At 32.5% G+C, this 25,662-nt stretch overlaps 1 protein-coding gene across 1 annotated transcript in view; it reads left to right on the top strand.

Annotated features, from left to right (window-relative positions):
* LOC145263209 (uncharacterized) overlaps positions 1-22,511 on the top strand; it is a 165,068-nt gene extending 142,557 nt beyond the window's left edge. The window contains exons 11-15 of the mRNA XM_080120284.1: positions 5,203-5,310; positions 6,610-6,712; positions 13,492-13,601; positions 15,941-16,049; positions 21,745-22,511. Of these exons, the coding sequence (XP_079976410.1) occupies positions 5,203-5,310; positions 6,610-6,712; positions 13,492-13,601; positions 15,941-16,049; positions 21,745-21,909 (595 nt within the window). The 3' untranslated portion in view covers positions 21,910-22,511. The remainder of the gene's footprint in view (positions 1-5,202; positions 5,311-6,609; positions 6,713-13,491; positions 13,602-15,940; positions 16,050-21,744) is intronic.
* Positions 22,512-25,662: the final 3,151 nt, after the last annotated feature.

Here is a 25,662-nt window from a genome sequence, read left to right as displayed (position 1 = left end):
AAATCACATAAAATCAAGTTCAAAATCACAAAAAATCAAGTTCAAAATCACAAAAAATCAAGTTCAAAATCACAAAAAATCAAGTTCAAAATCACAAAAAATCAAGTTCAAAATCACATAAAATCAAGTTCAAAATCACATAAAATCAAGTTCAAAATCACAAAAAATCAAGTTCAAAATCACAAAAATTAAAGTTTAAAATCACAAAAAATCAAGTTCAAAATCACAAAAAATCAAGTTCAAAATCACATAAAATTAAATTCTAAAATCACATAAAATCAAGTCTAAAATCACAAAAAATCAAGTTTAAAATCACAAAAAATCAAGTTCAAAACAACAAAAATTAAAGTCTAAAATCACATAAAATCAAGTCTAAAATCACAAAAAATCAAGTTCAAAATCACAAAAAATCAAGTCTAAAATCACAAAAATTAAAGTTCAAAATCACAAAAAATCAAGTTAAAAATCACATAAAATCAAGTTTAAAATCACAAAAAATCAAGTTTAAAATCACAAAAAATCAAGTTTAAAATCACATAAAATCAAGTTCAAAATCACAAAAAATCAAGTTTAAAATCACATAAAATCAAGTTTAAAATCACATAAAATCAAGTTTAAAATCACATAAAATCAAGTTTAAAATCACATAAAATCACGTTTAAAATCACATAAAATCAAGTTTAAAATCACATAAAATCAAGTTTAAAATCACAAAAAATCAAGTTCAAAATCACAAAAAATCAAGTTTAAAATCACAAAAAATCAAGTTTAAAATCACATAAAATCAAGTTCAAAATCACATAAAATCAAGTTTAAAATCACAAAAAATCAAGTTTAAAATCACATAAAATCAAGTTTAAAATCACAAATAATCAAGTTCAAAATCACAAAAAATCAAGTTTAAAATCACAAAAAATCAAGTTTAAAATCACATAAAATCAAGTTTAAAATCACATAAAATCAAGTTTAAAATCACAAAAAATCAAGTCTAAAATCACATAAAATCAAGTTTAAAACTACAAAAAATCAAGTTTAAAATCACAAAAAATCAAGTTTTAAATCACATAAAATAAAGTTTAAAATCACAAAAAACCAAGTATAAAATCACAAAAAATCAAGTCTAAAATCACATAAAATCAAGTTTAAAACTACAAAAAATCAAGTTTAAAATCACATGAAATCAAGTTTAAAATCACATTAAATCAAGTTTAAAATCACATAAAATCAAGTTCAAAATCACAAAAAATCAAGTTCAAAATCACATAAAATCAAGTTTAAAATCACAAAAAATCAAGTTTAAAATCACAAACAATCAAGTCTAAAATCACATAAAATCAAGTTTAAAACTACAAAAAATCAAGTTTAAAATCACAAAAAATCAAGTTTAAAATCACAAAAAATCAAGTCTAAAATCACAAAAAATCAAGTTTAAATCACATAAAATCAAGTTCAAAATCACAAAAAATCAAGTTCAAAATCACAAAAAATCAAGTTTAAAATCACAAAAAATCAAGTTCAAAATCACAAAAAATCAAGTTTAAAATCACATAAAATCATGTTCAAAATCACAAAAAATCAAGTGCAAAATCACATAAAATCAAGTTCAAAATCACAAAAAATCAAGTTTAAAATCACAAAAAATCAAGTTTAAAATCACAAAAAATCAAGTTCAAAATCACAAAAAATCAAGTTTTAAATCACATAAAATAAAGTTTAAAATCACAAAAAACCAAGTATAAAATCACAAAAAATCAAGTCTAAAATCACATAAAATCAAGTTTAAAACTACAAAAAATCAAGTTTAAAATCACATGAAATCAAGTTTAAAATCACATTAAATCAAGTTTAAAATCACATAAAATCAAGTTCAAAATCACAAAAAATCAAGTTCAAAATCACATAAAATCAAGTTTAAAATCACAAAAAATCAAGTTTAAAATCACAAACAATCAAGTCTAAAATCACATAAAATCAAGTTTAAAACTACAAAAAATCAAGTTTAAAATCACAAAAAATCAAGTTTAAAATCACAAAAAATCAAGTCTAAAATCACAAAAAATCAAGTTTAAATCACATAAAATCAAGTTCAAAATCACAAAAAATCAAGTTCAAAATCACAAAAAATCAAGTTTAAAATCACAAAAAATCAAGTTCAAAATCACAAAAAATCAAGTTTAAAATCACATAAAATCATGTTCAAAATCACAAAAAATCAAGTGCAAAATCACATAAAATCAAGTTCAAAATCACAAAAAATCAAGTTTAAAATCACAAAAAATCAAGTTTAAAATCACAAAAAATCAAGTTCAAAATCACAAAAAATCAAGTTTAAAATCACAAAAAATCAAGTCTAAAATCACATAAAATCATGTTCAAAATCACAAAAAATCAAGTTTAAAATCACAAAAAATCAAGTTTAAAATCACATAAAATCAAGTTCAAAATCACATAAAATCAAGTTTAAAATCACAAAAAATCAAGTTTAAAATCACATAAAATCAAGTTCAAAATCACAAAAAATCAAGTTTAAAATCACAAAAAATCAAGTTTAAAATCACAAAAAATCAAGTTCAAAATCACAAAAAATCAAGTTTAAAATCACAAAAAATCATATCTAAAATCACAAAAAATCAAGTCTAAAATCACAAAAAATCAAGTTTAAAATCACATAAAATCAAGTTTAAAATCACAAAAAATCAAGTTCAAAATCATATAAAATCGAGTTTAAAATCACAAAAAATCAAGTTTAAAATCACAAAAAATCAAGTTCAAAATCACAAAAAATCAAGTTCAAAATCACAAAAAATCAAGTCTAAAATCACAAAAAATCAAGTCTAAAATCACAAAAAATCAAGTTTAAAATCACAAAAATCAAGTTCAAAATCACAAAAAAATCAAGTGTATAATCACAAAAAATCAAGTTTAAAATCACAAAAAATCAAGTTTAAAATCACAAAAAATCAAGTTTAAAATCACAAAAAATCAAGTTTAAAATCACAAAAAATCAAGTTTAAAATCACATAAAATCAAGTTTAAAATCACAAAAAATCAAGTTTAAAATCACAAAAAATCAAGTCTAAAATCACATAAAATCAAGTTTAAAACTACAAAAAATCAAGTTTAAAATCACATAAAATCAAGTTTAAAATCACATAAAATCAAGTTTAAAATCACAAAAAATCAAATCTAAAATCACTTAAAATCAAGTCTAAAATCACATAATATAAAGTCTAAAATCAGATAAAATCGAGTCTAAAATTAAATCTAAAATCATATCACAATAAATCAAGGTAATAAATTGTTGATTTTGGTTTTTTGGGTTGACAATATATTACTCGCCTCAAACTGTGACAACACTTTAGAAGATGTTAAAAATGAATTAAATAAAAAATTTAAAATGGCCGATCTTGGGCGACTGTCATGGTTCCTCAGTATAAAATTTACCTGTGAAAATGAAACTATAACTATGAACCAATCACGATACATTGAAAATATTCTGCTCAAGTTCGGAATGCAAGATTGTAAGCCGTGTTCAACTCCCATCGACATGGACATAAATAAAAATATAGGGACTGAAACAAAATTCATAGACAACCGAATATACAGGGAAATGGTAGGGAGCCTCATCTACTTGAAGACCACAACAAGGCCTGACATATGTTACACTGTAATAGAGCTATCTCAAAACTTATCGAAACCGACGATTAAAGACCTTAATTGTGCAAAACAAATCCTTCGTTATCTAAAAGGAACCAAGGAACAATCTTTAAGATTTAGAAAATCTACATATACTCTAAATTTAGAAGGCTTTTCGGATTCAGATTGGGCTAACTCTGAGAATAGAAAGAGTATAGTGGGGTATTGTTTTAGACTGTCAAAGACTGGACCTATGATCTCTTGGAAAACTAAAAAGCAACAAATTGTTGCCCTTTCTACTTGTGAAGTAGAATATGTGGCTCTTACTCATTCCGCGCAGGAGGCCATTTTTCTGAACACCCTTCTAATATCTATTTTAAAATCAGATCTAAGTAAAAAACCTATAGTAATTCATTGTGATAATCAGAGCAGTATCTTATTAGCAAATAATTCTATGATTCATCAAAGGTCGAAGCATATTGATATCAGATATCATTTTATAAGAGATGAAATAAGGAAAAAATCTATTACTCTTACTTATGTGACGTCTGAAAGTAATATAGCCAACATTTTCACTAAACCTATAAAAAGAAATGGTCGCAGTTTAACATCGTGCCCGGGACAATTTACAATTTTTATCTGTTGGTTTTGCCACTATTTCGTATGTGTTATTTTCAGATAAAGCTTTCAATTCGGATACCATAGCTTGTTCCCATTCTTGGTGATTTTCTGAATTAACCGCCTCATTATAACTTTCCGGTGCACTGTTCAACGAATAACAGTAATCCACGGCGTAATCTTTTATCTTTTCAATTTTGGCGAACTTGCCAGGATTTTAACCAATTCTCTTCTGAATTCCCGAATTCGATACAATTACTGATCTAGGGTGTACCTGAGGGGCTTAGAGCTAATAAAAACACTCCCTTTTTGGGACTATTTTGCCATATTTGTCCAAAATTTTCTGTGTATGTCTATTTAGTAGTTTTGCATGGTGCTGAACTCGAATTTAAATATGTTAAAGCCTTGGGGACTTTGGGGCTAAATGGGAGGGGGGGGGCAACGATGGACTTCGTCATTTCTTTTTTTTTTTTTTTTTTTTTGCATGGTGCAGAACTCAAATTTACATATGTTAGGACCCAAAACTGCACCGTTTGTTCATTTTCAACAGGATTTGACGTCCCCTGGGGACTTTTGAGGCTAAATGTGGGTGGGTGGAGGGAATGCTGAACTTAGTCATTTTCTTTTTATGCCCCGTTCATTGTGTGCACTCGTGTGGCACCATGTATGCTTCACTTGTTTTTTTTTTCATCGTTTTATGACGTCATAGTTAGAACATTTGTGTTGATCAGATTTTGGTGAACTTTTAGTATGTTGTTCCCGAGAGGTAATACTACTAAAACAAACAAACAAACAAACAAACAAACAAACAAACAAACAAAAAACAAAAACAAATGAAAAACAATAAAACTCTTTCTTGGAATTTGTTTAGGGTAAAGGTTTTTCTTTCGTATTTTGACCGGGCTTTGGGTCCGACTAAACGATTTGTGTTGCTTTCTTCGAATAAAGGGCGAGTCTCGAAAGTATGATGGCTTCTCTGGAGCGTCAACATGCGCAGGCGAAAGACAATTACGAAAAGCTGATGGAACAAAGAGAAAAGGAACATCAACTCAAAAGGTAAATTTATTGTTTTGCTTTACGGCATATCAACCCCTTTTAGGTTATTTAATGCCGAATCCATTTTTCTTTTTTGTCAAAGTTTTTATACTTTAAGATCTTAAATGGATTCTTCGGACTTCTGTTCTCATTTGGTAAAATACACTTAAATACATTTTAATTTATGCAGATGTATTTATTATTATAGGGACAATTCTCTATTGATTATTATATTGTACCCAAATACATAGCAGTGGCTCCTCAGTGTGCCCCAGTCATAAAATATGCTTAAATATGATATTTTAATTTATACTGATTTCATATTTATTATTATAGAGCCAATTCTTTATTGATTATTATATTGTACCCAAATACATAGCAGTGATTTCAAAAGTTAAAAAAAAAAGATGCATGGTATAGGTGCCATCAGCTAGAATCGAAACCAAAACATTTAGCTTCCAGTTTTATTTGTTACAATCAGAACTACCAACAGATGGATATCAAAACTCCAAAAATTAACCAACATAAACATAAAAATGAATATTTCTGCATGCGTAGAGAAGCCCTTTAAGTCAACTTATGCTTGTTAAGTTGCATTTTTTTTTTTCAATTTTGACTCCTTAACAGCTATTTTTACCAGCTGAAAACAAAATTGAATTTGTCCACAGGTCCAAATATCCCCTACGTATCAATTCAAGTCTGTAAACCAAAAATTAACAAAGTAGTTTGGTAGAGACTGTTCTGCACACAGACTTACAAACAGTCAGGCAAGGTCATTACCATTTGGGACTTCCAGGTGCTGTATGTGATCTCCGCTTATCTCGGCATTGTTTCCAGTCATCCTGGACTTCTCCTTGCCACTGGTCTTAAGCAATGCCGATTCAGGAGAGGTGTGGTTGTGGATTGCGCAACCTTTGCCTCACAATTACATGCACAGCTACACTTACTTTGGCTTTCGAGACTGAACAGAGGCATATAATCAAAATACTAATACATTGTTTTTTCTTTTTTGTTATATTTGCATTTTCCGCTGTCGTTTATCAACCAATGCATTTCTTTTGTACCCAATTCTTACAAATATATACAAAAAAAAAAACAAAAAAAAACTTACATTGCGTTCAACTCCCTTTCCACAAATTGAGCAAAAAAAAAACTTTCTTTTTTCCTTGGGGCTTTCCAACACCACAATCACTAATCTATCTTGGTAACATTCACTCGATCCTTAGTAATTCTTACTTATTAGAGCGAATCATGCCAAGGTGCACACTTCAAATGTTTCCATGTTTTATAATTGTTTTTTTCTTCTGTCCAATTCCACAGAAAAGAACTTGAAATGCGGTTGGAGCAAAACAGAAAAGTTCGAAATCAACTTAAAGAAGAAATGTTGAATTGCCAACGGATTTATAGTCAGGCAAAACATAAGGTACTGTTGCATATGTTTACTAATATCTCACGTATAACAGCTTGTTTTATTCCTACTATGGTAATGTGTGATATAGCTTCTTATGATTATGTGTGACCTTACTTCTTATGGTTATGTATTACGTTGCTAATTATAGTTTGTTTTTTTTTTAATTTTTTTTATTACATTTTCACCCCAAACAAGGCACATTGCCACTTTGGTGTAGGGGGCTACTATCAGAGACATAAGCTACAGGGGTACTATGTGAGGAGTTGGGCAGCAAGATGTCGGTTCACGTTACACTTGAACTTCTGCATCTCAGTACAGTTAGGGAAGCAGGAACCTGGAATGGAATTCCAGGGTCTAGCGGTTCTGGGGAAGAAACTACTGGAGTAGAAAGATCTTTTACATCTAGGGATCTCTACTGTGTGGGGGTGGGATTTAGCTGCCTGTCGGGTTTGTCGAGGGTGTCTACGTCGTGGGGGCACAAGTGTCTGCAGTTCATCAGAGCATTCACCATTAAAATAATTGTAGAACAAGCAGAGGGATGCAACGTTTCGTCGATGGGACAGAGGCTGAAGCTTAGATGCCAGTTCAGGGCCTATCAGATTGGTGACTCTTTTTTGAACCTTGTCAAGGAACGAGAGACTAGTAGCAGATGCACCAGCCCAAATGTGACAACAATACTCCATACATGGGCGAATGGTGGCCTTATAGAGGTACAGGATACTTTCAGGTGTCAGTAGTTTTCTAGCATAGTAGAGAGAGCCTACCTTTTTCGCAGCGGCCCTGGCAATGTGTGATATTACTAATTATAGTTATATGTGATGTTGCTTCTTATGATTATATGTGACATTGCTAATTATGGTTATGTGTGATGTTGTTGATTATAGGTATATGTGACATTGCTTATGGTTGTGTGTGACATTGCTATTTAGAAAACGCATCAAAGCACAGAAATTAGGAACCCGGGATTTTTGGAAAATCTACAACAGCGTAGTAAATAATGGACAGTCAACTATTCCCCCACTATCAAACAATCATGAGGTTGCTTGCACGGCAACTGACAAGGCTAATCTGCTTGCCAGTCGGTTTGCCTCAAACTCCACACTGAACACGGTACACCACTCCCTCCCTGATTTTCCTCTGCGAACAGACGCCACACTAGACAATTTGAAAATCACCCCTTCTCAGGTACATGCTATTATAAAAAACCTAGACACCTCAAAAGCATGTGGACCAGATCTCATCCCGGCTGTGCTATTAAAAAAATGCTCTGCTGAGGTTGCTCCAGTTCTCTCCAAACTTTACAATAAATGCTTTAACAAATCTTGCTTTCCCGACTGCTGGAAAACCGCTTCTGTGGTACCAGTCTTCAAGAAATCTGGTGAAAGAACTGACCCACAAAATTATGGCCCCATTAGCCTCCTCCCGCTTTTCGCCAAAATATTTGAGTCCTTAGTTAATCAAGCCCTAGTCCAGCACCTAACAGCTGCTAAACTCCTGACTGACAAACAATATGGATTCAGGCAAGCCCGTTCAACAGCAGATATCTAACTGTAGTTTCTGAACGTATATACCGTTCATTGGACAAAACAGGGGAGGGTAGAGTGGTAGCCCTTGATATATCTAAGGCTTTTGACAGGGTATGGCACGATGGTCTTCTAAGGAAAATTAGATCATATGGAATCACTGGAAGAATTCATAATGTAATTAAATCCTTCTTAAGAATGAGAAAAATCCAAGTTGTCCTCAACGGTCGTACATCTAAACAATATGACATAAATGCGGGAGTACCTCAGGAGTCTATCTTTGGACCTCTACTATTCCTGATATTCATAAATGACCTCCCTGATAAAATTGTTTCAGAGATGGGTATATTTGCCGATGACACCACTCTCTATAACAGATATGAGGGGAAAACAAATGAACACATATCCAAGTAAATGGCAGAAACACTAGAGGATGACCTCCAATCTGTAGTGGAATGGGGACAAAAATGGATGGTCACATTCAATGCTGCTAAAACTAAGCTTGTTTCCTTCAATAACTACAAGAAGCCTTCTCTACCACCAATAGCAATGGCCAAGAACACATTGCCTGAAAGTACTTCTTTTAAACTCCTCGGCCTAACGTTTACAGGGAATATGAACTGGAATAGATACATTGAGAGCATTGCCAAGGCTGCTGCAAGGAAGGTTGGCTCCCTCTACCGTGCTAGAAAACTACTTACGCCTGAAAGTATCCTGTACCTCTATAAGGCCACCATTCGCCCATGTATGGAGTACTGTTGTCACATCTGGGCTGGTGCATCTGCTGCTTGTCTTTCGCTCCTGGACAGGGTTCAAAAGAGAGTAGCCAACCTGATAGGTCCTGAACTGTCATCTAGGCTTCAGCCTCTATCCCATCGATGAGATGTTGTATCCCTATGCCTGTTCTACAAATACTTTAATGGTGAATGCTCTGACGAACTGCAAACATTTGTACCTCCTCGACGTAACTACCCCCGACAAGCTACTAAGTCTCATCCCTTTACAGTAGAGATCCCTAGGTGCAAGAAAGCCTTTTACTCCAATAGTTTCTTCCCCAGAACTGCAGATCTTTGGAACTCCCTTCCGGGATTCTGCTTTCCCAACTGCACTGATATGCAGAAGTTCAAGTGTAATGTGAACAAACATCTTTCTACTCATCTCCCTTCATAATGATCCTGCTAATTAAGTCCCTGATAGTAACCCCCTACATCAAAGTGGCATTGTGCCTTGTTTGGGGTGAAAATTGGAAAAAAAAAAAGTTATATGTGATGTCCTTGCTGTTGTTGATTATAGGTATGTGTGACATTATTTCTTATAGTTATGTGTGACGTTGCTGATTATGGTTATGTGTAGGGCTAGGACAACAGCATATTCTTTTCACTGTTTTGACTCTCGAGTGTGTATCCGTTGATATTTTATATGCTTTTATATAGAATGATGAGGTTCTCGGTTGATTAATTGTATCTTACTATGTCGGATATATACTCGAGAGTAAAAACAATAAAAAGAATATGCTGTTGTCATAGCCCTAGTTATGTGTGATATTGTATGATTATTCCTACATGCGATGTTTTTGCTTATAATCATGTGTGGCTTTTTATACTTATGCATGGCATTACTAATTATGTGCGTGGCGTTGATTCTTATGGTTATATGTAATGTTTTTTCTTAATTTCATCGATACATGATATCAAAATGTTCAATGAATATCCTCCTCTATCTTTCAAATGAAATTTCCTCTCCCCAATGATCAGTTAACTATGTTTTTAGTATACCTTTCTTATAATTCCCTATTCTTCCTAGTTTCTAGGATAAGAATTCATCTGGTCTGGTGCAGTATCCATCTAAGTGTTGTTATTTGAGGTAACATCGATAGAAAGACAAGCCAGTATATAGTCATGTCAGGTAGATTTTATTTGGGCTTCGAATACTATGTTATTTATTTTTTTTTTTTGCAATATTTTTTTGGCACAATGTTAGAGTATGATCATAAAGATTTGGACGATTATATTTATAGCCAGGAGTGACAAGTACGTGTCAATCAAGTACCAGAATCGCTTTATTACTAGCGAGGGTACTTGGCGTTGCCCGGGTGTGGGGAGGTGGGGGGGATCAAAATAACAGTTCAGCCAGGGTGGAGAGAGGTGTTAAAAAATAGTAGTGGGGGGGGGGGGTCAAAGCAACAGTACGCAGCCTGGGGAGGTGGGGGTCAAAACAACAGTACGCAGCCTGGGGAGGGGGGAGAGGTGTTAAATTTAAGAACTTTTTCAAAATATAAAAACATGTGTACTGTAATTGCTTGAGGTATTACCGTCTGTGAGTTTTTGATTAAAGAAAATAATCATTTTATACCAAACACTTAGTTTAAAGCAAACTTTGTTAAAAAAACGTTTTATTTGAAGCTTTATCATTTTAAGTTACTTTGAGCGAAATTCAAATGCATTTTTTTTTATTTTGACGAAGAAATATCTTTGCTTAGTTTACGACTGCTTTTTCTATAGTCAGTTATAAAGTTTAATTAAAGTACCGTGATATTCCAGTTTTATATTGCAAAACTAATAGATAGTTAAAAAAAATATATATACACACACACACGTAAATTTTTCCAATCTTATAAATAAACTTCTTTCCAGTTAACGAAAAAAAAAAAACATTTAAAAATTTACATATGGGGTTTGAACTTACAGATCATGTCATGCAAAAAAAAAAACAACAAAAAAAAATACACTATCAACTTACTCACAGTAGAATTTTCACCGCTCGCTGTTCTATCATTTTTTGCTAAGTGATGACATGGAAAAACTGGCTTTACCGATGATAGATAAATTAAAATAACATATTCGAATATCAATAATTATTGGGGGGGGGTATTTTAAGACAAAACTTAACTAAGATTACTTCGAGACTTATACACTAAAGTTTTGTAAATTTTAAAGAAAATCTGTTCAGCCGTTTTGGAGTCTATAAGGTACGAACTCACACTCACACACAGACAAAGTTGCATTTATATAATTGTAGAGATAGAGATACTGAACATATGAAATTATCGGATTGTGGATATGATTTGATAATCGAAACGTGTAACTAAGCAGATAAAACGGAGATGCTAGTCTAGCAGCACTGATGAGTTGTGATACAACGAAACAGGACTGTATGTCGATGACTACAAATATATTTTAAGCCCCCCTCTTTGGGTAGAGCACTGTCGTAAATAATCTCACCCGCTACTTAATTGGCTGAAAAATGCGAAGCTCGTTGTTTGTTTGTTTACAAACAGGCGGTTTGAGCACTGTAAGAGTGGTGGCGGATGTCTATTTAAATAGACATTCCGACGAGTTATTTGTGGGCGTTGCTTCTGTGGTCGAGTGAGAGAACTGGCGACTGTCAACACGACGGTTCTAGGTTCAATCCTTGGCTTAGGAGAGATGCTAGTCTAGCGGCACTGATGAGTTGTGATACAACGAAACAGGACTGTATGTCGATGACTACAAATATATATATATATATATATATATATATATATATATATATATATTTGCTTTACAATAGTATTGAGCACTCTCTTCAGGTTTTTACTAATTACCATTTTTGCTGTGTGTGGGGGGGGATTAGACTCGTTGTAAGCATTTGAAATTTTAAAATTTGAAAAATTTTAAAGAGGTCAACAAAAGGCGATTTTTTTTTCTAGTAAATAAACATAGCTTCTTTAAATACGAATTTTCTTCATGTAGGAATATATCAAAGTGTTTTTTGGGGGTTTCCCCCCCCCTTCACTAGACTTGATGAATTCTTGTCCTAGAATCCATTAAGACCAAGAGATAAGAAAAATATAATTTATTCAAATGTTCAACTGAGGAAAATTATATTCTCAACTTCTTTACTGACTCAGTTAAGGAAAACTTTAATGAAAGTACCTCAAATATCTAAGTACCTCAAATATCTAAGTACCTCAAATATCTAAGTACCTCAAATAGAGATCACATGTTAGTCCCAGGAAGGCGGTCCCTTGATTTCTGAGAATTTCAACAAGTAAATTGAAGCAACGAGAATACATACACATACATACGCATATATATATATATATATATATATATATATATATATATATATATATATATATATATATATATTTTATATATATATATATATTTTATATATATATATTTTATATATATATATATATTTTATATATATATATATATTTTATATATATATATATTTTATATATATATATTTTATATATATATATATTTATATATATATATATATTTATATATATATATTTATATAGATATATATTTATATATTTCGTAAAATGGTTGTACAGATTAATTTCGTAGAGGTAAATCTAATGAAAGCCGTGTGATTATTAAAGAGTGCTCAATAGACGACAGAGCTGGTATATAGTCTGTTTATTGTAAAAACATTATTGGTTACATATGTGCATTACATGTTTCAGTGGAATCCTAATTCCAGGAGACTATTTTGTCAGACCACATATATATGATGAGCTGTGAAACAGCGAAACAGTACTGTATGTGGATGACTATATATATATATATATATATATATTCAATTTGTCTTTACATAAGCAGTAATTTGTTGCTACACAGTTATGATCATGTTTCGGTCTTCTAGTGTTTAGCAACTAGAGACCTCTTCAGGCAACAATGCTTATTTACGAAAGCAGAATTCTCAATCTGAAGCATGAAGTTCAAATGTATTTTTTTTATTTCGAAATGAAATGATCTTTACTTAATTTACGATTTTGTTTTTTCTATAATCAATTATAAAGTTTAATTAAAGTACCGCAATATTCCACTTTTATATGGCAAAATAATACATGCTCATGACTGTGTAGCAACAAATTGCTGCTTATGTAAAGACAAATTGAAAATGTAACTTGCTCTACTTTTGTGTTGAGCACTCTCGTATTAACCTTGTTATATTTCATTGGTTACCCTACTTTTAAAAAATAGCAACCTCAAATTATATATATATATATATATATATATATATATATATATATATATACACACACACCCGCGCATATGTAGGTGAAATAGGTCATTCAAACTCTATGATTGTGACTAGTCACTTGCTTAGTGAAAATATTATAATCAAGGGAGGTAACTGTAGATTGTGGACACTAAAAAGTGGAAGCAGTTACAAAAAAATGTTGTGACCCCAATAATCTGTCAAATTGCTTTGATGAATAAATAAAATTTCTTTGTAAAAAGATTATAACCAATTTTTTTTTTCTTACAGGAAAGGAAACATGTTTCATCAGCGGCAGCCAAATTAGCAAATATTAAAGCGAAAAAAACTCGAGACGAGCGTTTATCTCGAGAGAAGTGCCAAATAGCAAACATGAGGAAGTAAGATATAAGTACCCTATATTTATATCATACTAGCAGTTCAATCGGCTTTGCTCGGGCCCTATGTATTGTTCATAACTTTATGTGCATATGTATATATATATATATTAAAAAGTTTGACTCATGTCCATGTAACCTACATCTAAAATTTCAAGTGTTTCAGTTTTGGGTCTAAACACTTGAACTTTTAGATGTAGGTTACTCGGACACGGATTAAACATTTTAATTTTATTTGAACCCAAAACAATAAATGTTAAGGGGATCAAAGTTAAAAAAGATTCGTCCTCGCAGCCAATTTTTGGTCTAAACATTTGAAATTTTACGTAAAGGGTATTTAGACATGCAGCAAGCTTTTTAATCAGTTTTTGGGCAAAAATTTTGCTGCCAAGGGGTTGAAGTTGAAAGAGTTGACTTTTGCAGACTCTACCAAACTTCTCCGCCAGTTTTGGATCTAAACACTTGAAAATGTAGGTTACCTGGACATAAGTCAAACTTTTTAATATATATATATATATATACATATGCATATAAAGTTATGAATATTATATAAGGCCCAAGCAAAGCCGGGCTGAACTGCTTTTATATATATATAAAGGCCAAGTATGTCCAAGGATGGAGTACTGTTGCCACATCTAGGCAGGAGCTGTTAGAAGCCGCTTATCCTGCGTTGACAGAGTTCAAAATAGACTTTGTAGCCTAGTGGGGGATGCCCTTTTCTCTTCCCTGCAACCTCTTTCCCAGAGAAGAGACATTGCAAGGCGGTCTTTGTTTTATCATTATTTTCAGGCAAGTGTTCTTCTGAGCTCCAATCTATGCCCCCCCCCCGCCAATCTTTCACAAAAAATACTCGTCTAGTTGAAACCACTGTCAATAATTTCCCTCACTCTTTATCTGTGCCTAAACCAAAATGTTGATTCCATGAACAAAGCTTCTTACTTAGAACTGCACGTCTGTGGAACTCTTTCCTGCTTGCCTGTTTTCCAGCTGACTACAACTTGGTTGTCTTCAAGTCCAATATATACAAATTCTTGATAAACTGTCCCTTTAAGTAATCCAATTTACCAAATTTCCATTACTAATGATTACGACAATAATATCCCATTGACTACTGTACACTCACTAACTCTTATCCTCGAGTGGTCTATGGGCCTTGATAAGTGGTGACCCCTTGTTAAAAAAAAAAAATATAAACATGAAAGTCGTTCCAAAAGTAATATTTTCCAGTCTTTATTCCGCCCGAATGAATCACAAAGTATTGCAAATTGCATTGCAATTATGACTGAACTTATGCATTCATGGCCTGAAAGTTTCATCTCTCTGTTGCAGATATTGACAGTGTGAGAATCTCAAATTAACTTTTGTCATGAATGTGTGTCAGAAACGCAGATGTACCACAGAATTCCCGGCAAAAGTTCATTGAGAATGGTGGTGACTATGTAGAAAAATAAATTCTGGAATACAAAAGGTTGCTCGTTTTAATGGTACCACTCCCATCTTCGTAGCTCTTCAACTTTTGGGGTTAAAAAGACAGGCAGCTTTATTTTTAGAACGACCATCGTATACATGGGATTATTTTCTTATTATTTGCTTCTTTTGGTGCTTCTATATTATAATAACGAAACATACTGAATTTCAAGTAAAACAAATGGTACCTATGTAATGTCATGTCGCAAATAGTAACATATCCAAAAATTACGAAAAACGAAGAGGTAGAAAATTAATTATTCATAAAAAAACAGTTCCTACAAGGTTAAAAACAGTTCAATAAGTTACATGCTGGGCCAAACATATTGGATCACGTGACGTAAGCAAAAGGGGAAGTAACTCAGTTGAAACAATTTGTAGCAGACAATTTATTCAGAAAACAGAAATAAACATAACATATATATATAATTTGTGAATTTTTTTTAAATAACTTTTTTTAACTGTTTTCCAAACTTATAAAAATTACTTTTCCAAAATTCGCATGAGATATCTGAGAAATCCAAAACTTAATTACCTCGCCTGTTAACTCTGCAATTCAAATCGGTAGATTTTGAAACCAAATCGCTAGATTTTACAAATATTTTTATCATGAATAATTAATCTTCTACCTCATCGTTTTTCGTAATTTTTGGATATGTTACTATTTGATACCTGACAATTAAGTATGTACCATTTGTTTGACTTGAAATTCAATATTTTTTCGTTTGTATATTATAGAAACGCCCTTCTTTTTTTTTCTATAACAGGATAAATATGTCCTTTTGAGTTTTAAAAGACAGGAGGCTTTACTTTTGCAATGACACTGATATATATGGAATTATTTTGCTATTAGTTGCATCTTTTTTCTATCCTAGGATAAATATGTGCCTAGAATTATGGAAGAGAAAGACAGAAGAGAACATCCAGGGTAAATTAAAAAAATGTGAAGAAATGCAAGCTGCCAAAAACTTCCAGCTGAGCCAGGTAACCATTTCTTTGATTTTCAATCAAAATCCATTATTTCATTCTTTGTAACAGATTGAAGTTTTTTTTTTTTTTTTTTTTTTTTTTTGCATTTTCACCCCAAACAAGGCACAATGTCACTTTGATAGGGGGCGGTACTTGTACAGTTTAATCAAAACATAAAATGATGAAAATATCTAAAAAAGATTATATTGTATATATCTGTTATGAAATGAAGATCTCACAAGTAAACAAATGAATAATATAAGTTAAGAGTTTGAAATAATAACAAGTGAAGCATGCATAGTCCCCCGTGAGTGCACAGTGAACGAGGCATAAAAAAAATAACTAAGTTCAGCATTCCCCCCCCCCCAAACCCATTTAGCCCTCCAAATCCTCAAGGGACATCAAATCCTGGTGAAAATGAACAACGATGCAGTTTTAGGCCTTAACATATGTAAATTTGACTTTTGCACCATGCAAAAAAAGAAGTGACTAATTTCATCATTTACTGCCACCATTTAGCCCCAAAAGTCCCCAAGGACTTAACATATTTAAATTTGAGTTCAGCAACATGCAAAACTGCTAAATAGACACACAGAAAATTTTGGACAAATATGGTAAAATAGTCCCAAAAATGGAGTGTTTTTATTAGCCCTAAAAGAGCCCCTGGGGCACACCCAAGAGTTATCGCAAAGTATAGACAAATAAAATTACATAGAAATCAGTTAGTTACAACTTTTCAGAAAGTTTTATAAAAATCCAAGGCATCAATTTTTTTTAATAAGCACAAAAGTATTAATTTTAGCCATTTTAACCTGAAAGGCACATTTACTATATATTGATTGTACATGCGTTTTTATTGTTTTTTGGTTGTTTACATTGTTTTTCTCAATTTTGTCACTTACTTTTGGACGTTCCTATTTTGAAAATAATTAAATAATTGTTATAATTCTTTTTCTATCCTTTGATAAATGTTTCAAATTTTAGTATGTTATTATGGATGATAATGACAGCCAGTTGTGAAAATTTCAGCTTTCCACAGTTGTTATTTCTAACAAATATTAGGTTTTAACATTTTGTCCCTTAGTTTTGGACGCTACTGTATATTATTTTATTTTATTTATTTTATTTTTTTTTTTCATAATATTATTTTGTATTCCTGCACGTCACCAAGTGAAAACGAATAAAGAAAAGTTATAAGCTTTTATACTTTTCGTATTTTTTTTTATTCATATATATATATATATATATATATATATATATGTATATATATATATCTAGCCGCACTGATGAACTGTGAAACAGCGAAACAGTACTGTATGTGGATGTGGATGACTATATATATATATATATATATATATATATATATATATATATGTTAGCATTTCAACCCGGCGTTGTCCGGGTGTTTGGTGGTGTATGTTGAGCAAAAAAAAAAAAAGTTGTAGTAGGAAGGCAGGCTCGAACCCGTACCGTGGAGGAGGAAAAGAATGGGGAAAAAAATGTGATGTCTTTGTTGTTATGAGCACCATCAAACCGGAAGTGACGTAGGTTTTAATTAAGGCTAGACAATCGAAAAGAGAGGATCACTTTCGAAAATATCGGCGAAAAAAGCGACCCCTCCCTGTTGAAAAGTGCTAGTTGAGGGTGAAGAAATTAATGTTTTTAACCAATTTTTCGGTATTTGTTGGATGAAGAGTCGAGCTTCAAACGATACTGATCTTGTAAAATTTTAGGCAGACATGCAAACATACATACATACATTTATATATTGATAGCTCAAATTTTCGACCCAAACCAATTAAAAAGCTTGCCCTATCTCTGAATACCCATTATATAAAATTTCAAATCTTTAGACCAGAAATTGTCTGAGTAATTTGGTAGAAACCGCAGAGGTCAAATTTTTTAAAACTTTGACCCCTGTTATAACCCCTTAACATTTATTGTTTTGGGCTCAAATCCAGTTATTAAGTTAGATCCATGTCCAAGGAACCTATACCTAAAATTCCAAGTGTTAAGACCCAAAATTGACAGAGGAGTTTGGTAGTGTTCTAAAAAGGTCAAATCATTGAACTTTGACCCCTTAACAGCCAAATTTCTGGCCGAAAACGGATTGCAAAGATTTTCCCAAATCTCAGTACACTGTATATCAAATTTCGAGTTTGTAGACTTAAAATTGACAGAGTTATTGCGTAGGGAAATGTTCACACACAGACACACAAATACACAGACACACGGATATGTTCACTTTTATAGATATACTAGCATGAGTGCCCGGCGTTGCCCGGGTATTTGGAGGTGTATATTGAGCAAAAGAAAAAAAATAAATAAAAGTGGTCAATTTTTTTTAGCTTTGACCCCTATTATGACCCCTTAACATTTATTGTTTTGTGATCAAATCAAGTTATTAAGTTAGATCTATGTCCAAGGAACCTATATCTAAAATTTCAAGTGTTAAGACCCAAAATTGTCTGAGGAGTTTGGTAGAGTTCTCAAAGGTCAAATCGTTGAACTTTGACCCCTTAATCGCCAAATTTCTGGCCGAAAACCGATCACATCGATTTTCCTAAATCTCAGTACACTGCATATCAAATTTCGAGTCTGTAGATTAAAAGAGTGATTGTGTAGGGAAATGTACACAGACAGACGGACAGACACATTCACTTTTATAGATATATAGATATGTATATATATATATATATATATATATATATATATATATATATACAGGATGAACCGATGAAATTTTTGCCCTAAAGAAAACAACACTGCAGCTTTATTTCAAAACTTTAATTGAAAAAATCAATTCAGATAACTTTATTATGTAATAGAGCTGACATTTATTCACCATGTCGATACGAGTCCAGAACTGGGAGCATGCATTTCTAAAAGCACCATCGGGAGCTCAGCAGATGGTGGCGATTAGGCTGGCTTTGGTGTTGTGGAAGGTCATGTTGGTGATGTTCTTGACAACTCAATATATAACCAAACAAAATAATCCAGTGGGTTCAGGTCAAGGGAGGAGGGGGGCCAGTGAGAGAAGGGTATAAAGCTGTAGCACTCCTTTTGAAGCCAAGCCTAGGTATGTTTGGACTGGTGGGCTGGCGCTGAGTCCTGCTGCCACACCCAGGGTCTGCCAGTGGCCACCTGATTGCACCAGGGGATCACCACACTCTTCAGCACATTCAGGTACACGTTGGTGTTGACTTTCCAGCTGACTTTAAAGATGTGAGGTGGTATGATGTGGCTCTCACTTGAAACCACACCAAAGACCATAACCGTGGCCGGAAACTTTGCTTTCATCACCCTGGGCATGCCCCTGTTATTCGTGGCAATTGTACTGCTCTGCACCTGGTCCTACCAGAAGTTCTTATATATATATATATATATATATATATATATATATATATATATATATATAGTCTTTGAAGTTTTTAACATTTGAAACTATACAAAAAATTACTTTTTATCATTCATTAAAAAAAAACAAAAAAACATCTAGTCAGTAAGTCATTTAATCACCTGCAATCACTGCATCAACTCTCTCAAATTTACTATAATACCAATTTTTTTTATTTTTCAAGGGATCATCAGTTGTTTACCATGAAACACTGTTTCGGGGATTTAAAAACATTATATATATATATATATATATATAGTTAGTAGAAATGGTAATTAATAAAACCCTGAAGAAAGTGCTCAATACTGTTGTAGAGCAGATATGCTTTTTATTTTTTATTACCGTTTTTTTTCCTGTTCAATTACATTTTTGTTTCAGCTACACGACCGTTTTTCAGCCAAACTTTTCTGTAAAGTCTGAGGAGGCTACATAACGGCCAAAAAACGGTCGCGTAGCTGAAACAATAATGTAACTGAACAGAAAAAAAATGGTAATAAAAATAAAACGTATATATATATATATATATATATATATATATATATATATATATATATATATATATAAGTTTAGTGGTTAAAGTTAAATTCTGTAAATCAAAATATAGACACATATATTCGAGTTAAGAATTTATTGTTTGACAAAAGGAATATATAGAAGGGAGTTATGTTAATTTCCTTAATCCGTGGATTTTCAATAATGGCTCATATCATACAAGTTTGTGGATGAAGGACGAATTAGAGGGGAAGGGGATATTTTTAGCAGAGAGGGGTATATATTCCTTGCCAAACATTTTTGGTAAGGATAGAAAAGCTCGACCAAAGAAGGGAGCTTCTGGATAATCGCGTTAAGACACAGATTAAAAATCAGGTGAAAAATCCTGATAGATATTACTTTGAGGTAATACTTTCAGGGTGATCCTAACCAAAAAGGAGAAGCTCAATATTTAAGAATAGAGCAATATATAAGTTTAGTGGTTAAATTTAAATTCTGAAAATCAAAATATAGACACATATATTCGAAGAGAGTAAATTGAATTCAGTAAAAGGAAACTTATCGGGATAACATAAAGTTCAACAAATTTTGTTGGAGCTTATATAGGAAACAATAAGATTGGAAAATGAAGTCACAAAAACTATATATTGGTAAATATAGGATGGTTCATTTATTCAATAAGGGTATACAAACATTTATTGGGGGATGGAGGGGACTCTTTATGCCAAGGCATTTCGAAACCTAATGCTTCTCATCAGAATAGAGAAGATGCTGGGTAACATAATGGGGATGCGACGTCTTAATATTTCACTTGAAATTATATACCATCTCAATATGCTCTTGTCATCTCGGTTGCATGTGTCGATAAAAAAAACCTCTGCATAGATTCTATACATCTTACATATGGATAAAATAGGATCACCACCCATCCACTCCTATACCTCTTCTTGAGTCCTAAATCATAAACTACCTACATTATATATTTTATTTAACATCATTTAAGACTATGATAGAAACCCTATACAATTTTTTACATCACACTTTATGTAATACTCTCCTCCTTTATCTTAGAATTCAATATAGGTCTCTCTAACAACATCAATCATTTCATTAATTCATTTCGTTCCTGCATCTTCTCTACTCTTCTGATGAGAAGCATTAGGCTTCAAAATGCCTTAGTATAAAGAGTCCCCTACATCCCCCAACTAAATGTTTGTATTCGCCCTTATTAAATAAATGAACCATATATATTTCAGAATGTGAGAGATTATATAACTATCTCCACAGCCAAACAATGTCGCAGCCCACAAGAGCCATGATAGTCAATGAACCAAGTCCTAGACTCGAGTTCCGGTTCATTTGCTGTCATGGCTCTTGTGGGCTGCGACATTGTCTGGCTGTGGAAATAATTATATATATATATATATATATATATATATATACATATATATATATATATATATATATATATATATATATATATATATATATATATATATAGCATGTCAGGGAGCGATGAAAAAAAAATCTCATAAAGTGCTCGCTGGTACGCCTTTGAAATATATATAGTCTTGAAATAAATATTGTGTATATATATATATATACATATACAAGCAAGTAAGTAAGAACGTCACAGAGTTATATAATTGAGATACAGATTTTCATCTCTGTCTTTCTCATTTCTTTTTATTTTCCTTTTATTTTGTTTTTTCTTTTCATTTTTTTTCATTTTTTTTCACTTTTTTTCTTTTCATTCTTTTTTTTCTTTTCCTTTTGTTTTTTCTTTTCATTTTCATTTTTTTTTTTTATTGTTTTTTCCAGAACCGTGCTTCTGCCATTGAATCCCAGAAAATGCGCAGGCAGCTCAGCGATCTTTACGACCGGAACAACTTCGACAAGAAACTTCTGGAAGCACACCTCTATGCGAACATGGGTAATGGGGTGCAGACAGCGTCGAAGAACCTTTCGTCTCTTTCGCTTGGTTAAACAAAAAACATGTAGAAGCAGAAGAAAAATAAACATTGAAATGAAAGAATAATCGCATAATATTTCGGAGCTAACACCCCTCTTCATCGTCACCATTGGTTTGTCCAATATTCTTTCCCGCCCCTCCCCCCTTTTTTTGCGATTATTCAAATCTGATTCCAAATAGATGAGGTCTCACGACACAGGAAACCTCGTTCTTGCCATTTTAATTTATTGGACAATTTGGTTCTTTTTTTTTTATCTGGAATATTCTTCTTTTAGAATTGGTGTTAGCACATGTTTTATGAATCTTTGTTCAAAATCAAGTCTGTATTTTAACGAGATGCAATCTATTTTTAAGATGCATCCAAATCTATCTGCACATTTCACAAAAAAAAAAAAAAATCCTATTTCAAACTCTAGGATGGCAGACCAACAAAAGTGCCATTTCAAAATCCAGCATGGTAAACCAACGAAAATGCTGTTATAAACTCAATAGGCCAGCAAAAATGCCATTTCAAACTACTCCAACATAACAGACCAACAAAAATATGAATTTAAACTCCAACATAACAAGCCATAAAAATGCCATTTTAAACTCCAACATAGCAAACAAACAAAAATCTAATTTCAAACTCCAACATAGCAAACAAACAAAAATGTAATTTTAAACTCCAACATAACAAACAAACAAAAATCTAATTTCAAACTCCAACATAGCAAATAAACAAAAATGTAATTTTAAACTCCAATATAACAAACAAACAAAAATATAATTTCAAACTCCAACATAGCAAACAAACAAAAATGTAATTTTAAACTCCAACATAACAAACAAAAAAATATTTTAAACTCCAACATAACAAACAAACAAAAATATAATTTTAAACCAACATAACTAACAAACAAAAATATCATTTTAAACTCCAACATAACAGACCAACAAAAATATTATTTAAAACTCTAGCATGACAGAGCAACGAAAATGCTATTTAAACTTAAGCACAATATGATCTCCTCCTCTAAAAAAATATTACTACCCATGGAATCATTAATAAAATTCACAATACTTTCTGCAGGGTACACGTGATTGATTGTCTCATCAGTAGGGAGTTGGATCCTGAATTGACTTCATACTGACCGGACCTCAACCCCCTCAGATTTTTATCTATAGGATTATCTCAAAGATAATATCTATGAAAACAATTCCTGAACTATTCCTAAACTGAAGATGTTCATCACAGCCAAAACCAAAATGCCATTTCAAACTTGACCAATAAATGAGCTTCAGCATAACCAATCAGCAAAAATGCCATTTCAAACTTCAGCATGACCAATCAGTAAAAATGCCATTTCAAACTTCAGCATGACCAATCAGCTAAAATGCCATTTCAAACTTCAGCATGACAGACCAAAGAAAATGCTTGTATTATTCGGATTCATCTGACTACTGTTCTCATCTTGAGTGTTATTTTCACAACGTTTCGGTTGATATAACCTCTGATCTTCTTCAGGTGTATTTTGTTGAACTCTAGAATGTTTCTGTCGAACTTGGGAATTTGGATGGAATTTCGAATGGAATCCTGATGGAACTAGAGCATGCTATCTCTGTGAAGTAAATAAAGGGTTCTGCTAGAAATTCAGTCTAAATTCCAGAGTTTGACAGAAACATTTATGAATTCGACAAGATACACCTAGAGAAGGTTGGTGGTTACATCGACCGAAACGTTGTGAAAATGGCAACCAAGATTAGAACAGTAGTCCGATGAATTCAAATAATACAAATAACCAATCCTCATCTCAAAAATTCAGAAATGTATCAAAAATGCTATTACAAACTTCAGCATGACCAATCAACGAAAATGCTATTGAAACTTAAGTACAAAACGACTTCTCTCCTCTCCCTCCCACCAAAAAAAACAAAAAAAACAAAGAAAAGAAATAATACCATCCAAGGAATCATTGATAAAATTCACAATATTTTTTCATGATTAATTTTTTTCGCATGATGCACTTGATTGAAGTAAGCTGTTGGATCCTAAATCGGCTTCACACTCACCGGACCGCAACCCCTCAGATTTTTTATCTGTAGTGTCATCTCAAAGATAATATCTATCAAAACAAATCGCAAACAATTACTGCACTGAAGAGCATCATTACAGCCAAAACTAGGGCAGTGCGAAATTGTGTCAGAATTAGTAACTATTATTCGGGACGTTGTATTCCAATGTGCCAAAAAAACTGTTGGGTATTCATAACTGCAAATTTGGTGGACAAGTCAGGCATAGACTGGAGTTTATTTGTACCCTCAAAACTTGGGAGTCAATCCAACATAAATTTTGCAATCATATTTAAGGTTATCATCACATTCACTGATTTTAATAAAACTTAAATGTTTAGGTTATAAGATGCCCCCTCCCCCCAAGAAAACAGGAAATCATTAAATGCTAATCTCTGGCTTTATACACAAACCAAGATAATTCTTCATTTTAAACTAAAGGATACCTATTTATTTCTTTATTTATTTGCGGACTGTTATCCTCATCTTTATAGTTGTAGTTTCGGCCTTCTTCAGGTGATTAACCGCAACGGGATAGGAATGCTGAGTCTCTTAACTGTGTCCTCAGTAATTACTAGGGCTAGGACAACAGCATATTCTTTTCATTGTTTTGACTCTCCAGTGTGTATCCGTTGATATCTTATATGCTTTTATATAGAGTGATGTGGTTCTCGGTTGATTAACTGTGTCAGATATATACTCGAGAGTCAAAACAATGAAAAGAATATGCTGTTGTCATAGCCCTAATGATTACTGCTTTCCACAGTTGTTGTTATCTCACTATGTTTTGACCAATAACCCTTATCCCCGAGTGGATTCCGGGCCTTGATAAGTGTAAATGTAAAAAAAAAACCCAAAAAACAACAACTAATCTTCTGACCTGCTTTGAAACCGCTATCTTCAGGCAATGCTCACCTGGAACCGTAGCTGAGAATAACAGTCCACAAATAAATAAATATACAAATTACTCATCTCAAAGGATTAAAAAAAAAAAACAATATATAATAACAGATACCTCACACACAAAAAAAAAAACAAAAGAAAAAGGAAATTTTAATGTAAAAACAAAAAAACAGTCCAGTAAGGGGGGGGGATACTTCTTCCTTTCAATTACCTGTTCCCTGTTGAATGCAGTGTAATGCTGTCCCTGTGCAGTTCTAGGAGGTCCACCTTCCTAGGTTCTGCCTTCTCTCTTTAAGATGGGGGTTAGTTCATTGCTAATCACAAGAGGCGCCCTTACCAAGAAATGCTTATGGGCCTACCCAATCCTACTTTCCTTTCTAACTCTGGTGTCACAGTGTTTTCAGTGGGAGAGAACTAAATACCTTAACTACTGGGTGCCTACAAAAAAAAAAAAAAAAAAAAAAAAAAAAGACGCATTACAACAAAAAAGCACACATAGAAAAGTTTTAAGCCAAATGCTAGTCTCTGGTTTTATCAACAAGCAAGTAAGGGAGATAATTCTCTATTTTAAACTACAGAATCTCCATACAAAACAAAAAGACAACAAAAATAGCAGGAAATTCAGCACAAGTAATTAACACGTTGTTCTAACAGAGTTTACTGCTACTACTACTACTACTACTACTTGGTATTTTTATGTCTTTCTTCGTCAGATGAGTCCAAATCTTGCAGGGACATATTCTCTCACTCACAACACTTTCATTCTTTCTTGCTTCCTTTCAACGTAAACCACATTAACATCTCAACTGTTT

Source organism: Euprymna scolopes, chromosome 38, assembly GCF_053919585.1.
Source record: "Euprymna scolopes isolate OS-2025 chromosome 38, ASM5391958v1, whole genome shotgun sequence".
NCBI lineage: Eukaryota > Metazoa > Mollusca > Cephalopoda > Sepiida > Sepiolidae > Euprymna > Euprymna scolopes.
The sequence above is the reverse complement of the archived record's forward strand: the minus strand, read 5'-3'. Positions and strand labels throughout refer to the sequence as shown.